Source organism: Drosophila ficusphila, unplaced genomic scaffold (assembly GCF_018152265.1).
Source record: "Drosophila ficusphila isolate 14025-0441.05 unplaced genomic scaffold, ASM1815226v1 contig_791, whole genome shotgun sequence".
In the NCBI taxonomy this organism is placed as follows: Eukaryota; Metazoa; Arthropoda; class Insecta; order Diptera; family Drosophilidae; genus Drosophila; species Drosophila ficusphila.
The window spans coordinates 15,195,086-15,210,542 of NW_025064737.1; the positions used below are offsets into that span (position 1 = coordinate 15,195,086).

The window sequence follows — 15,457 nt, forward strand, 5'->3', positions numbered from 1 at the left end:
AAAACCCTCCCAAAAAAAAGAAAAAAAGGGAGAAGAAGACTAGCAGAATAAAAAACTGGTGTAAAAACTTTTCTGGCCTACACACAGTGACAGTGACAACAAACCAAACAAAAGTTGGCAAAGCCTCGTTTCGTTGTTCTTACCTTGCCCCAAAAATGTGTGTCAGCTGATACATAAGAGCCACCACCTCTTCACCCCCTCCACCCACTGCACCACCCACGCATCATAATCATTTTTTTCGGCCACACCGTGTTGTTGGTAGCAATCAGCATTTTTCTTTATTTCTGCCCGTTTTGCAAGCTGAAGTTTATTTTGTAAACATGCCACTAAAAGTTTTCCACTTTGCTCTAAAATACTCAAACCGAATGCCAACACCAGCGACAACGTGTCCCGCTCCCCTTCCCCTCCCTCTCACCCAAAAAAAACCCCCCCTCGAAAAAACCCCTCCTTTGTGTTAGCTGTTTTTTAGTTAATTTAAAAAGTTTTTTTGCAGCTCCTGGCCTGCTGAGAAATTTCTGTCGTTTCTCGTTTTTGATTTGCAGCAGTCAGAAAAATTGGTAAACGATTCGTCGAAATGTTGTTAGGGCACTACAACCACACTCACACACACACACACATAAACATACACAAATACAGAGGGATATTTTTGTAGTGGCAGTTGTAGTTGCGGCTGGTCGAGAGTCCTGGGAAAACTGACATTTGTGCGCCGTTTCCTCCCTTCGTCAGTATTTTTCTTCACAGTTTTTCTCCCTCGTTTTTGCCAAGGAATTGCTTTTACATTTTTTTCGTCGGTTTGCTTTGCTTTTGACTGCTGCTGCTCAAAATGTTTCTTTTATTTATGTGCTGTCACCGAAATTGAATTAGAAATCGCTTGGCAGTCGTGTCGGTGGTAGAAATGGATCTTAACTCTGTAAAATCTGTGATACACGCCATTTGCCAAGTAAAGTATTCTTCTAAATGTATAAATTTAAAAACACAATTCTGAGAAGATAAGGATAAATTTTGTTTCAAGAAATGGTGGTAATACATTAGGGAAACTATTTAAAGTATGACTATAAATTTGTTTATTGACATTTATTTTTATTGAAGAAAAGGTGAAAAGCTATGATATTAACCTTTTTAAAACTAAAACCCTTAACTTGCTTTATTAAATTCTCCCTCGAACTTGATTTACGAACTACCAGATTTTATTCAAAGGCAAAGCAAGCCTTAAATGTCCCTTTTAACCTCTCTGCTGAATTTCAATGGGCAAGTTATCTGGCCAAGATGACCTGCTTTGCTTACCAAAACATTTGCCATTGTCTGGCGCTCTGTTTTTGCAAAGCGTTCAGCTGAAGCCGTTAACTGCACTCCGGGAAGTGCACGTTCGGTGGCCTTTAATTAGATTCCATTCCGCCGACGACATCGTCGTCCTGCTGCTCAGCTGTTATTATTCTTGCAGGACATCGGAGCCCGTTGACAACTGGCTGCTGTCCTGCGATGCGCCACTCTGCATGTATCTCCATCTTGCTAAAAAATTTTTGCGCTTTTTGCCTGAAGAACGATGGGAAATAATTTGGCAAGGATGCTGTCCTTTGCCGGCGAAAAGGACGCGGAGTAAGTGGGTCGAAAACGTGCGTTTGACGTGGCCATTTGGCGCACCTTCCCAGGGAGATATGGCACTATATAGAAGGACGATGCGATGCGATGCGATGCGATGGTTTGTTTTCACAGCGATGCTGCCTTTTTCTCGCCGTGTGTATTTAGGCGAAATTTATTTTACTAATTATTATGTAAGCAGCGGCGCTTTGAAGCTTCAAGCGGGGAGCGGCGAGCAGCGAGTTTTGGTTAATGAAATTAAAGCGCTTCTAAAGTGGGCCACGCCCACAGTCGCCTCTAATTTTCTATTACGTAATTTATGTGCCAGGTGTATCTAACACGTTTTCGAACGCAGCATAACGCCAAATGATCGATAATTTATACCCATAAAATTAAGTTAACCTTGCTGAAGGAATTCCCCCATTCAGCGCTTGGCAATATGATAATGTTCGGGTTTTAACTCAATTTCGCATGGCAGCGCCGGTGGAAATTCCCCTGGCCCAAAGTGGACAGCAAAATAAATTTTTACACACATATTCGGTGGAATAACACAGCATATATTTACTATACTATATATAGTGGCATGTTGTGTATTTTTTATTGCTCTCCGGGGATAATCAGCGGCAGCAGCGGCAGCAGCAGCAGTGGCAGCAGCAGCATCGGTGGCAAAGCTAATGTAAAGTCCAACGCAGACACATAAAAATGGGAATTTATGCATTTTTTCGAGGCTGAGGGCCGAGAGCAGTGAGCCAGAAGAGTCGGCCGAAAGTAGCCACCGCAGGGAGCGGGCCAACAACATCCTGCCAGGTGTAAGTGTATATATATGTGTGTGTGTGTTTGAGGAGGATGATGGGCATCCTGGCATCCAGGAGCAACAGAGGTGACACAGGTGACGCTTTTGTGGATTTGTGGCCAACATTGGCGTTTATTACTGGATGGCGCGTAGAGGGAAAAAGGAAGTGCGCACATGTCGCCCAGGAAAAAGCGCCACGGCAACAAAATATCCATAATGAAGTTGTAAAAATTGCAAATTTTTATTTCCATTCTTTTCCGTATTAATTTAAACCATTTCTACCTCTCGCTGCGCAAAACTTTTGTTCGTTTATGCAAACGACACTTTCAGAATACAACAAAAAAATTGTTGACCACATTTTTAAATGTTTGGTTGGAAAAAATATGTACCGAACTTCAAACAATGGATTTAATTGTTCAATTAAGGGCAGCGCGTCGAGGCAAATAAATAAATTGTTACGGGAGAAACTCAAATATTTTCAATAACACATGAATTCCCCAGCATATTTGCATTTTAATGTGATTTAAAAATAATTTTCTTCTGCATAATTAGCCAAATAAACCTTATCTCTCGGCAGACTTCGCCCGACGACTTCTCCGAAACAAACTCACAAACGACTAATTAAAAGTGTATAACTTTTGCTGCATAATTAAATTTTATTTGTCCTCAACGTTGACTGACAAAAGTTGCAAAGCAAAAAACTCTGTCACTTTAAAGCTTATCTGAAGGTTGAAAAAATTTGTGCAAACAATGCAGATATGAAAAATTGCCATTACAAATGAAACGGAGCCTGAGCAAATATGCCAAATGGCCAGGTAAACAAATGCCAATAAAGTATTCCGGGCAGTTGAGAGGCAATAAGAATGCGCTGGCCTTAATTAATAATTTTTAATTATCCAGTGGTTGATGAGAAATTTGGCAGAACGGTATTTATTTGATTTTATTACTCACCTGGCTTAAAGCCATCGGCGTGCTCGTGCGAATTTGCATAGGTTATGGCTCCCAGGATCATGAAGACAAGAAACGAGGCGGTGATGGTTATAGACATGGTTATAGCTCTCCCGATCCAATTGGCGATTGGCGATTGCCGATTGCGGTTCAGTTAGTATTCTGAGCTTCACTCGATTGCGGCTCACTGTGTGGGCATTAGGTATGCAAATAAATTGGTTTCGCCCCGCTCGAACATCGCTTCAAATATTTAAGCTCGTTGCTCCAAACAACAACTCGTACTCCCAATGATTTGTTGGCGGCGCGTTTTATCGTTTTCACTCGTGTTTTCGCTTTTCACTTAATTAAAAACTTCTGCGCTGCACATAAATTCATTTTAATATTTACAAACATTTGCCCGGCTCCTTAGCTGCTGTTTGTACAAAACGCATAACCGTTAAGATGAATTTTTAATAGAATTTGACGAGGCTTAACTTTGGTCACCTAACTTCTGTGCTTGTGCGTGTGTGGGTGTGTTCGAGTGTGTTTTTTGCGCGTTTCGCTGTGTGTGTGTGTTTGCTTATAAATATTTAAAATAAAGCGCGCACGTGTTGCTCATTTCGCGCTCTTTTTCTTGCCCGCTCTGCATTAAAAATGTAATTTCAAATCCTTTTTTCCTCGCATCCTGGAGCTTAGGACTCCCTTAGTCCTTTTTTCCCATTCCGAGTGATAACTGCAATTAAACAGAGAGGGAGAGATACACAGTTAGAGAGGGAAGCAGAAATAGCGGTCGTTTTATGTGGTTAGTTGGGTTTTAATTAAAATGCTCGCGTATTTGCCCACTAAGCCAGTTCGTTTTGGGGGATTTCTTGCCGCTGCTCTGCCATAAATAAATGTTCATTAATTCGAAGGCTATTACATAATGCCAGGACACACACACACACACCCCGAGAACAACTTAATGCCAATCAATAATGATGGATTAGCCAGGGACACACAAGAGAACTTCTATCTATCTGCTTGGGTTACGCAAACGAATAGCCACAAGTTCAGCTAAGATGAAAATTAATTGGGGAGGCACACAGTAAAATAACACTGCACGAAAAGTTAGTAAATAGTATGTTCTAGAATATTTATCCTTATGCAATATATACTTAAGTCGTAAAAAACAAATTCAAATTCAGAGTGGAGAAACCTTTACCTTACTGAATCTAACCGTGAAGTATCTTTGGAATTAATCAATTAATATTTCTAACTTTTTTTCCAGTGCATTAGCATAGACAAAAAAAGCTACAGATTCCAATAGTAAGCAACAAAGATCTCTGTTGCATGACATTCCCAATCGCCTTGTCAATGGCCTTATGTGTGGCCACAAGTCTTAAACAGGAAAAACTCTGGATCACACACCTCCCCCACATCTCCACCCACACCACCCACTTGCTAACTAACGGTAATTGACAAAAGAGTCATGAAAACTTTGACTTGAAAGTTGTTGCCACGTTTTTGTTTAACACGCAGCCAAACAAGCTGACAAACTTGTATGACAGCCAGTCAAGCGAACTTCTCCAGCGCCTGGGAAAAAACGTCCTGCGGAGGAGGACGCAACAGGATGTGGGTGCAGGTGCGATGGGTCAGAGGAGCAGAAGTAGGAGCAGGAGCAGTAGCCCACCTGAGCAGCAGGTACGTAATACCACCAGTCACACCCATACACACACTAACATATACACACACACACACACACACCACAGGGACAAGTTGTGTTACTTGAGCAAGTTTGCATTGGGTAATTAAGAGCTGTGCAAGTGTTTATTGAGAGATTGTCGGCGGAGAGTGTCTCTACTTATGTGAGTGGGTTTCTGTGGGGGGAAAAGTTTAGTTTTTCCCAAGCTGAGCTGAGCGAACCACAAAAGGGAAATGGGAAAAAACTTGGACTGCTAAGGACGATTAAGGGGTTTAAGATGGCATCTTCGTTAATATTCTCAAGACATAACTGTGAGGGAAATTTCGATTACGAGCACCCCATTACATTATATTAAAATTCAAATGAGTTATTATGTAACTTTTTCCATTAGGGATCAGTATAATAATCTATTTTGTTATCCTTTGAAATGACTTATCGGTTAAAGCTTTAATAAAGTGGTTTTATTAATTTGTTGTTGCATTCGTAAACACTTGTCGTTAAAATGTCCCACCGATATGCATCTTAACAAGTAATATTTCTGCACTGCTTTTTCTATGAAATCGCTCGACAAATTCCGAGTCACTTGGCTAGTCAGTGAACCCATTTGCCTATGCCTATGGAAACAGTCAACAAATGGCACATTAGAGCACAGAACCGATGGCATCGGCTGAAAAAGCAGGCAGGCAAACAAAAACCATTGACAAAAACCCAGTCAATTATGCCAACAATATGCACACATTTCAAAAACGATACCAGCAGACCAGGAACCAGTTAAAACAACAAAACCGACAAGGACAACACGGATATTCCATAAAACTATGGCAATGTTAAACAATAACAAAAAATAAGGTGGCCGTGCTAGAGGGAAATGGTGAAGAGAACAAAACCTAACCAAACCAAACCCAAAGCGAACGAAATGAAATGAATAAGCGATGGTGGTAGTCGAGTCCTGGGAAATGGAGTGGAGTCAGTGTGAAGTTGGTTGAATGTTTTTGCCCGTGGCAATAGTTTTATTTTTTGCTCACTGTTTACGCTTACCGAAAGTGTTTAAGTTTTAAAATGCTCTTTATACCAAGAAAATGGAAAGTTGTTAATTGTTTTAGGTTCTTAAAAATGTTAAGAAAGGACACTTACTTGTCCAAGTTTGGTTTTCTGGACCTACTGGAATTATTTTACATACATAATAGGTATTCATTTTAGTAATGAAAGAAGATCTGAAATGACATCAGAAATATGTATCTATAAAAATTTTTGTAGTTTCCTAACCTCTGTACATTGTTTTATTTTGTTTTAAGAAATCACTAAAACATTTTGTATTTTAGGCGAGTTCAAGTGTATTCAAATCTTCGACCAGTAGATTTCCCACTTTTCTGTTGTGCTTTTTTCTCTTTCACATTTTCATTGCGAGTTACCTGGCATTGCCTTTGGGCGCTTAGCGTATAAATTGAGCGCAGCAATTTCATTTAAATGTGCACAATAAACTTAGTTCATGACCCTCGAGCATTTTGGTTGGCCTCCGACCGTCTCCTTCGGTGTTGTGTGTCGTTTGTGTCTGCACATCGTCTAAATTGTAAATCACATTAAATTTGCGAGCAACATGCATAATGCAGGCAAAAAGGAGGCAAAAAGACGCAGCCACGACGAATGACAGTGCCACGGGAACCGGAAGTGCAGCACAAACACACACAAACACACTAAGTGATTCTCCCTTTTTTTTGTTTTTGTTTTTGTGGGGCAATTGAAATGAAATGAATTGCGGTTGAGGAGTCGGCAAACAAAGCAAAGTCAGCAACATGAAACTGAAGAAGAAACAGGAAGGGAACCGCCCGCCGCGAAAATTGCACTGGAAAAACTGTCGCCCGGCGAGGAGGAGGAAATCGATAAGCATGTGGATGGAAAAGCGGAAGGCCAAAGAAGAAAACTTAAGCGATCGGATTGAGCGAGTGGCACCGGCATAAAGGTAATTTAGTCGCTTGACATGCTTTTCAACCTGCCAACCGTTTTTCATTTCACTTTACTCCGCTTTGCCATCGAGATTTCCTGAACTTGTTTTTACAGCATTTCATTTGATTTGCATTTCCTTCGATGAAAAAGATAGTGTGTGTGTCTATCTATATCAATACCTATCTGCGTTTGTCAGGAGATTTTCGAGGTATTTGACAGCTGGGGAGATGCAAATTGATTGGCTAAATGAAAATTAATTTAAAGCAGCCTGCAGCTGGAGGGTAAAATGGAATTCGCTGGCGGGTACTCCAATTAAAAGTCGCCTCCAGCTGCAACTGCCCACCCACTCTCATACAATTTTAAGCAATATTTTAAAAGCCTCGTTCGCGTCTGCTGCATATTTCATGTTTTATATTTACAGCGAACGGAGAATTTTCGGGATGAGCCGGGGGGTTGAGTGGTCGAGCTCCACTTTTGCACCTGCAACTGCAACAATTTCTTCTGCTCCTCGTTGTTCTGTGTTTTCTGTACTTTTTTTTGTATTTTTTTAAAACATTTTTTTTTTATTTTTTCCTGCCTCAATTTCCGGCAAACTGCCGACACGGCTTATCCGTCTACCGCTCCCATGCTTTTTGCCCTGCGGATCCTGGACCGTGCCTACTTTCATTTCAACTACACGCTCAAGTGAACTTTGCTAAATAATACAACAAATTGTGCAGTGGGGCCCACTCCAAGCACTCTCAACTCTCCACGCAAAAAAAAAATAAAAATGCTTAAACATTTTTGTGAATATATACGCATACATACAAGTTTCCACTTTTTTTTTTGCAACTTAAATTGCATTTTTAAAATCGAGCAGGGAGCGCGGGTGGCGACCTAAATATTTGCGATTTTGTTAAATTAAAAGGGAAGAAATAAAACCAGAGTAAGCATCGCGAATGCGAGTGCGAGAAATAAAAGGCGAAACTAAATCAACAAACGCCTACGGGCCAAAGGCAGACATTATGAAAATGGCGACAAACGACCGGAAGTGGCCACCAGCACACACACACAAGCACACATATATATATATATATGTATATATGCAGCACATGGGATAGTATAGCCCGTAGCTAACCTGGCGCTGACTTCCTGCGATTTAAATATGGCCAAGCCGCAGCGCTAAAGCCAAAAGCCAAACAGACGACAACGCATGCAAACAGAAGGGCAAACGGAAAGCAGTGTGTGGGGGGATGAGGGGATGGTGTGGGTGGTGGGAATGGTGGTGATGGTGGGGCTAGGAAGTGGGGCAGCGTAGGAAGCAGCCAGCTATATAATGAGGCTGAAACGCCAGGCTCGCATTTGCCCGCTGCTCATTTCCAGGTCGACATAATTTGTCCATAATTTGTCTGCGTCTTGCGTTGAGGGGTCGCCGGAAAAGGGGACGCGGAACTCCGTCTGAGGGTTTATCTATGCCCCACTGGGAAGCTATTTATGTCCTCTTTTGGGCCTCCATTCACCCCAAACGAATTTCGGCAGCGGCTTCATGGGGGAAACGTAAATTATGAAACTGAGTCGATTTTTAATAGAGAAATTGGTAAGGCAGTTAAAATGGAATACACTGCATGGGAACCAGATAAAAATTCGTTGAATACATTTATAAAATAATATGAACTGACAGTTTATTATATTGTATTATAGCAAAGTTTATATAAGAATATTTTTAAGTTATATTAAAGTTATTCCTAAACAATGATTTCTTGATTACTGAAATATATTTTTAGTAACCTTTTTTTCAGTGTATTCATAAAGGGTAGCCACCACTAAAGGCGTGATAAGCGACATGCACACGTGAAAATGACCTACTTAACCACCTCTCTACATTTTTAGCTTCGACTAACCATTAATCTAAACCACTTTGGACACGGCACAAACAATTGCCGTGTTGGCCCCGGTGTTAACAACTTTTTCACGGCTCTCACTGACCACGGACTAATTAAACGGGACGGGGTCTAATCATGTTGAATGTGTGACCACTGATTGATTGATTGATTGATTGCATGCTCGTCTTTCAAAATGCGAAACTCTCTGAACAACTTATGAAGAAGAAAAAGGCGTTTGAATGGTCATCGCTTGCTCAAAAGGTTGCCGAAATCGATATTTAAGCAAGTTTGACCTTCGTCCTTAAAGAAAGAACATTTTATTCGGAACAGTTGAGTGAAGGCTGATTTCCAAGGAAATAATATTGTATTAATTTAATTTGTTGGCTTATGTATCCAATTAAACTGACAATTTATATGATTTATTTATAAATAAAATTATATATAAATCTCTTTCAAGATTAAATTATTATTTTTAAGAGATTTTATTTCAGTATCAATTAACCTTTCAAAATATGAAACAATTATTTTTATTTTGATTTTAGAGTCGAGATGATTAAGTAAGGTGAAAAGTATAGATTTCATTATTGGCTTTTGTTTTATTGTATCCCAATTAAAATTTATTTCATTAAATTATCTGAAATGCTTACTTTATCAAAGGTATCATTTGTTTCACCTCTAGATAGAAAATGTGGTTTTTGTTTGCATAAATTGATTCCATAAAAGTCAACGCGTCTAAAATAGCGTTATGAATACTCACTACCGTCAAGTGGGCCCCATAAAGATAACAGCCAAATGCTCACACTGAGAACAATATTTTTATTTTTAATATATTCATGATGCTTCGCTGCCTGTTGACAAGAAGAGGAACAACAACGGCGGCAGCAAAAACAACAATAATAATAAAATGCAGCAGTAAGAGCAACAGCTGCAATGACAATAACTCCTGGCGTTGCACATGCACACACACACTCACAAACAACCCTCTCACACACCTATGCAAACAGTCACTGATGTTGCCCACATAAGTATGCTGCACTTTTTCCATCTGCCTTGCAACATGGAGGCGGGCATAGGTGTGTGTGTATGTATGTCTGTGTGGCGAGTACATGTACATATGTATGTATCTAGCAGCAGCTGCAGTTGCCGCCAGCCATGTTACCCCCTTCCCTTCGCGTTCGTAATTGAAAATGTTTTGTTTTAATTAACTGAAGCGAATTTTTACAGCTGACATGTGTGTGTATGAGTCTGTGTTCGTCTGCGTGGAAGGGCGCGAATGTGTTTGTGTGACTTCTAGGCCTTCGGCGGAAAAAAATCCTTAAAGCAGAACCTTCACTTATTGTTATTATGATGCGCTTTATTGTCACGCGAGGCAAGGCGAAATACTTTTGATATTTCTTTACGGCGTCAAATTTATGTTTACAGCACAAGTGGGATGTGCAATGAAAAGCTCGCCGAAACAATGCCAAAACGGAAACGGAAGCTGCTGGAGACGTGTATGTGTGAGTGTGCGGCGCGGCACTCAAAATGTTTGGGTTATATGAAGACATAAAAGTGTTTTATAATAAAGCAAAGCGTGAAATAATTCACAGCGCTATGTGGTCCTTGCCACGACTAAAAGTCTGAAGCGCAGCAGCCGAAACAGAAGCTGACAATTTTTATAGTCCCTCCAGAACACAGAGATACACAAGAAAACACACACACACACGCACACCCACGCCTTGGTAATGATGTTAAATAAAATATTGTTTATGTGGCAACATAATAAATGGCCAACTGCCGCCAACCGACTCGTAAAGCACACACCTAGACACTCCCATTCGCATTCGCATTCGCCATCGCCATCGCATTCACATCGACATTATTATGACCGAGAGCAACTCATAATGGTTTATATATCTCAGCGTCAATAGGAGTCCCCCGAATGTTTCTCTACGGCTGCACACTTGACAATTACAATAATGACAGATGTGGCCGACGTGCTGGGGCAAAACTTTGGGCCACTTCAAGTGTAAATAAATGTTTAGACGGATGTTTGCGTTGGGCAAAGAGACATAAGAAAAAAAGGTTATGACTACAGTGCTCAGGTGTGGGAATCGGAATAACATAAGTTGTTTTAAGAGGCTGACTGATGGGCTTACTTTTTTATTTGCCAGCCAAGAGGGATTTTATGGCACTTAAGGGATAAGTTTAAGGTTTATTCAGAATTATTAAGATAACTTTAAAGTAAAAATACATTTAAGTTGAATGTTTGAATTTTTATGAACTACAATTTTATAACTAATTTACATTACAGGTTTCTATATCCTTTACTTTTATATACAACTTTTTAGTTTAGACAGAACTATTGTATAAGGTGAGTGAGTAGTTAAAATGCTTCAGAGATTTGTATTTCATGAATCCTGTAAAATTCGTATTCATCCTTTAAGTATTCACTTTCCTCCCCATGAAAGTTTTGTATGATTACTAACTCAGTAATGCGAAACTTAAATTTCCCTGCACTCCTGCTTATGATTATTTTCGTTAGTTCTCATGCACAAGTGCTGTATTATTTAGCCACTTTTTGCCTTCGTTTAGCCCAGTTTTCCCCGGCTCCGCAGCCAAGTGACCCAGTTGAGCCCGAGGAACCTTCGCTCACCTCGCCCGCCGCTGTCATGTTAAGTGTCAGACCCTGGACACGGACACGAACATGGGCAAGGTCCTGGTGTTCTGGGGTCCTGGGGTCCCAGCCTCCTCCTTCCAAAATCCATTAACCTGAAAGGGGGAAAAACCACGGGCACATTGTGTCCGCTCACTTCCTTTTTTTTTTTTTTTTGGTTTTTGGAGGGCGGGGGAAGGCTGCACAAAAATTTTCTAATTTATTATTTTGCGCATTTAAATATTTTAAGTGTCCCGCAGGACTTGAACTCGCTTTTTGTGCTCCGCTTTACGCCGCCGCCCTTCCTCTTGATAAACTTGCAAGGACACTAAAAATTAGTCGCCTGGCCGCACTCAACCATGTGTGTATGTATGTCCCCCGTCTCGCTTTTTGTTCGAGTGTGAGTGTGAGTATATATATATATCTATGTGTGTGTGTGCGGCTATCTCTTTCACTTTTTGCTCTGCAACAGCGACAGCAGCCACGTTACAAGTTAATATAATTTTAATGAAAATTAACATGAAGCCTGGCACTTTTTGCCACGCTTTAATTTCCCCAAAGACGAGCCCCCCGTCGACTCACATACACACAAACGCACACACATGTGTGTATGGTCTCCCCATCTCGCTCGCACTGAGCTGGTTTATTGCACACGCCGCTTCACTATTAAGCGCATAGTTTACCAGCTACCTTCATTTTTATTCCCCTCTCACATAAGCTTTTTGCCTAATTTGTTGCTGTCGAGTGCGTTCTCGTGTTGGGATTTACGCAACTAATTTCACGTAGGCGAAATGAAAAGAATGCTGCCGCCCACGCCTACGCCGCCCCTCGCCTGTGGGCGTGGCAGCCACCTGGCTTTGATTTATAATACCCGTCGAGTTCAGTTCAGTTCAGTTCAGATTGGAGGAAGGCTCAGGCTTCGCTGTTTACCTTTGGGCTAACACACACACGCGTACTCACACTCACACTCTGACAGGAGCCTTTGTAAAGGGGTCCTGTTGCAACGGATCAAATTTTACTTGCCACATGCGGAAACAGACGCACTAACATATAAACACACACATACACATTCAGCCAGCGGGACTTTGATAAAATTAATGCCGCCAGGGACATTTGCGAGCGATGCAAAGCCACCATCAAATTTCAATATGTCGCTGCACTCTGAAGGTTTTCCTCGGGGAAAGCGATTCGCACAGCTCGCTTTTAGCAGCAGCGGAAACAAAGCTGAGTTCGTAAAAAATTCAAACGATTTTATTGATATTCATAACGAAAAACCTTCAGCACCTTTTTTTTTTAGAAACTAGACCTTCGGTTAAAGCTTTATTTGGAGGCTAAAATGTAATTGGTATCAAGGATCCAAATTGAAAAAAGTCACATCTTTCTTTAAATTTAAGTAATAAATTGTAAATATGTGGTTTAGGTTTATATTTGGGAGCATTTATAGATGATTAAGCCAACACCAAAACAATTTACTTGAAGTCTCAATGAAATCGTTAAAATGAATGACCGCATATTATAATTTAATCAAGGCCCACAAATTAACCATTCTGGATAACGACAAAAACAATAATAACATTCTAATTCGTCAGTCATGGCCTCACACTCTCCTCGGTCATTAGTCCTGGCCAACCAAAAGATAATCGGCCCCCGAAAAAAGAAAACCTAAAATCATTTCGGTTTTGGCCAACTTTGTTGTGCTTTTCCACAGGCAGGGAAATATGCTCATTTATCAGAAACAGAGACACAAACAGCGAACTGCCAAGCGATGCCCTCGAGAATCTGATTTTTCAGGGTCTGCGGCGAAATTTCGGGGGTGACACAAAACGACCTTGACGGGAAGCAATTAGTTAATACATTTTGTAAGTAGCCTTGGCTCGCTTATCTGCAATCGGTAATAAATAAATTACATGACTTTTCGGAATTTGTCTGCGACTCAGTGAGAGAAAAAGCTGCGAAAACCCGAAGGGAAGAATGATGGTGTGAAAGTAAGGTGACGCCTTAACACAATATCTAATAGTGACGTTGACTCTTTCGCCGGTCCTGGCCAGAATATCCTGCAACTTAACGTGTCCTTCCTGCTGTCTCTGCTTCGGTTTTTCCTTTTTTTTCTTCCAGTTTCTTCAGTGTTTTTTTTTTATTGGCCTCGTCTGTCTCAACCCCGTCTGTCTGTCTATTTGTGTCTGTTTGTTTCCCAGCTCGCATTTCGCAGTTTCCGTTTCGCAGCCATGTGTCGTTTATTTTATTTGTTGCCAGCATTTCAGCTGCCGGCGAAATCGATTTTTATTTTGCACTCGTGTTTGTGTTTGCCTTTTGTTTTGCTCTCCTGTTTGCCGAGAGGATATCGGTTTGATTTGACTGAAATTCAAACGGAGTCCTGGATTGAGAGCCCCAGTCTGAAACGCCCGGCTTGATTGAAAAGCTCTCGAAAGTCTCTTTTGGAATTTGCACAGCTAATGCTCGAGCATATTTTGCCTGATTCATGATTCTTGAGCTTGGCCAACAAAAACAAGTCCAAGTTCCTTCTTGGTATCGATTCCTTTTGTCCCCTAATTAGCGTCAGCCAAGCTCGCAACTTTTGTAATTAGTGCATTGTATTTGAATTTCGGTTTCATTGATTTAACAATTAGGTGAAAGTTTCGCGCGGGGCGATTAAATTGAAATTATTTGCCATCGTCCTTAAATCCCAATTAGGCATTGGAAAGTGGTCACCGGCAGCTGTTCTGGCAACATCTTAAATTGAAGGCTTTCCCCCAGCTGTAATTAAGCTTCGGCTTCGGCCTAATGAGCCGAGCGGTTGGGGGAAAACTCCCTGGCTTTCACTTTTCGCCTGCTTGAGATTTTCCCGTTCCGATCCGGTGGACTCCTCTAAAAATGCATGCGCAAAAAAAAAGCTTTGCGGCTTATTGAAGATAATTTTTTATTAGTGGCTTAAGCAAGGGTAATTTTTAGAAAAAAGAAAACATTAAAGATTTCTTTGATTTAAAACCATAAGCGGAAAATTATTATAATTGTTTATTTATTTATTTTTCTATAATTTATTTATTATTATTAGTATATTTTATTTGGGTAAGAAAATGTTTAATTTTATTTGCAAATTTATGGAGGGCATTTGGCGAGTGTATCTGGGCCCTAAAGACTTGGCCCTCTCTCTTTTCCGGCCTTTTGTGCTGTGATTGGGCCCAAACACATGGATAGACAAAAGGTGCCGCCGTCAAAGTGGGAGCTATCACATAAGTGCCCCCATCCAATCCGCACCCTCGCATCCTTTTCCCTTTCCTTTTCGGCTGACAGGCTTTGCAGTTGGCCCAAAGGCTCTCTTCTATCTGTTCTGCTGTTTTCTCTATTTTTCCACCTTGTTTCTGTCTCGTTTTTGGTTTTTTCCCCTTTCCTTTTTTTTTTTTTTTTTTTTTGGTAGCTTTACACTCAGAGTTAGCCCACTTTTGGGCTTTTTTGTATTGTTTGGCTCTCGCCTTTCCCAACCGAGTGGGTGAGAGTGTGTTAGTGTGTGTGTTAGTGTGAGCCAAAAATGGAGCGACTGGCAGATTTAGACGCTGATATGTTTGAAAGAGGTGTGTTTGCAAAGTGCCAGCCGCCCTACCAATTTGGACGCCAAACAAACTAAAACACTTTGATGCCAACTGACAAACCCATCAGCCAGTTGGCACTCTTTTCGCCCAGCTTCTCGTTCTCCCATACCCCGATACTCCGCTTTTCCTCCTGTCACCTTTCTCCTTTCACCTTTGGACAACCCCTTTCGCGTTGGGATAGAAACCCAGGGAGAGTGGACGCATTAATCACATTAATCAAATCAAATTAGATGACCGAAATTGATGCAAATTAACAGAGCAGCCAAACAGCGTCATTCGATATGTGAGCGAATCAATCAAAATCAATCGTCGGGTATGACCGAAATTGAATAATCGATTTCCCAGGCAAAGGCAAACAAATAAGATGGCGAGTTGGGTGGGTGGGTATTTTGGTAAATTGTGTAAGCTTGCCATTTAAATGTGTACGCAACGGACTATCGAATTACCAAA

General features: G+C 40.9%; 1 protein-coding gene across 2 annotated transcripts in view; it reads right to left on the reverse strand.

Annotated features, from left to right (window-relative positions):
- LOC108092123 (hemicentin-1) overlaps nucleotides 1-15,457 on the reverse strand; it is an 82,786-nt gene that overhangs the window by 57,354 nt on the left and 9,975 nt on the right. The window contains exon 2 of one of the 2 annotated variants that reach the window (XM_017191624.2): nucleotides 3,323-3,731. In XM_017191624.2, coding sequence (XP_017047113.1) covers nucleotides 3,323-3,419 — 97 coding nt within the window. In that variant the 5' untranslated portion in view covers nucleotides 3,420-3,731. Of the gene's footprint in view, nucleotides 1-3,322; nucleotides 4,032-15,457 lie in introns of both variants that reach the window. The other variant, XM_017191623.2, reaches the window with a different exon arrangement.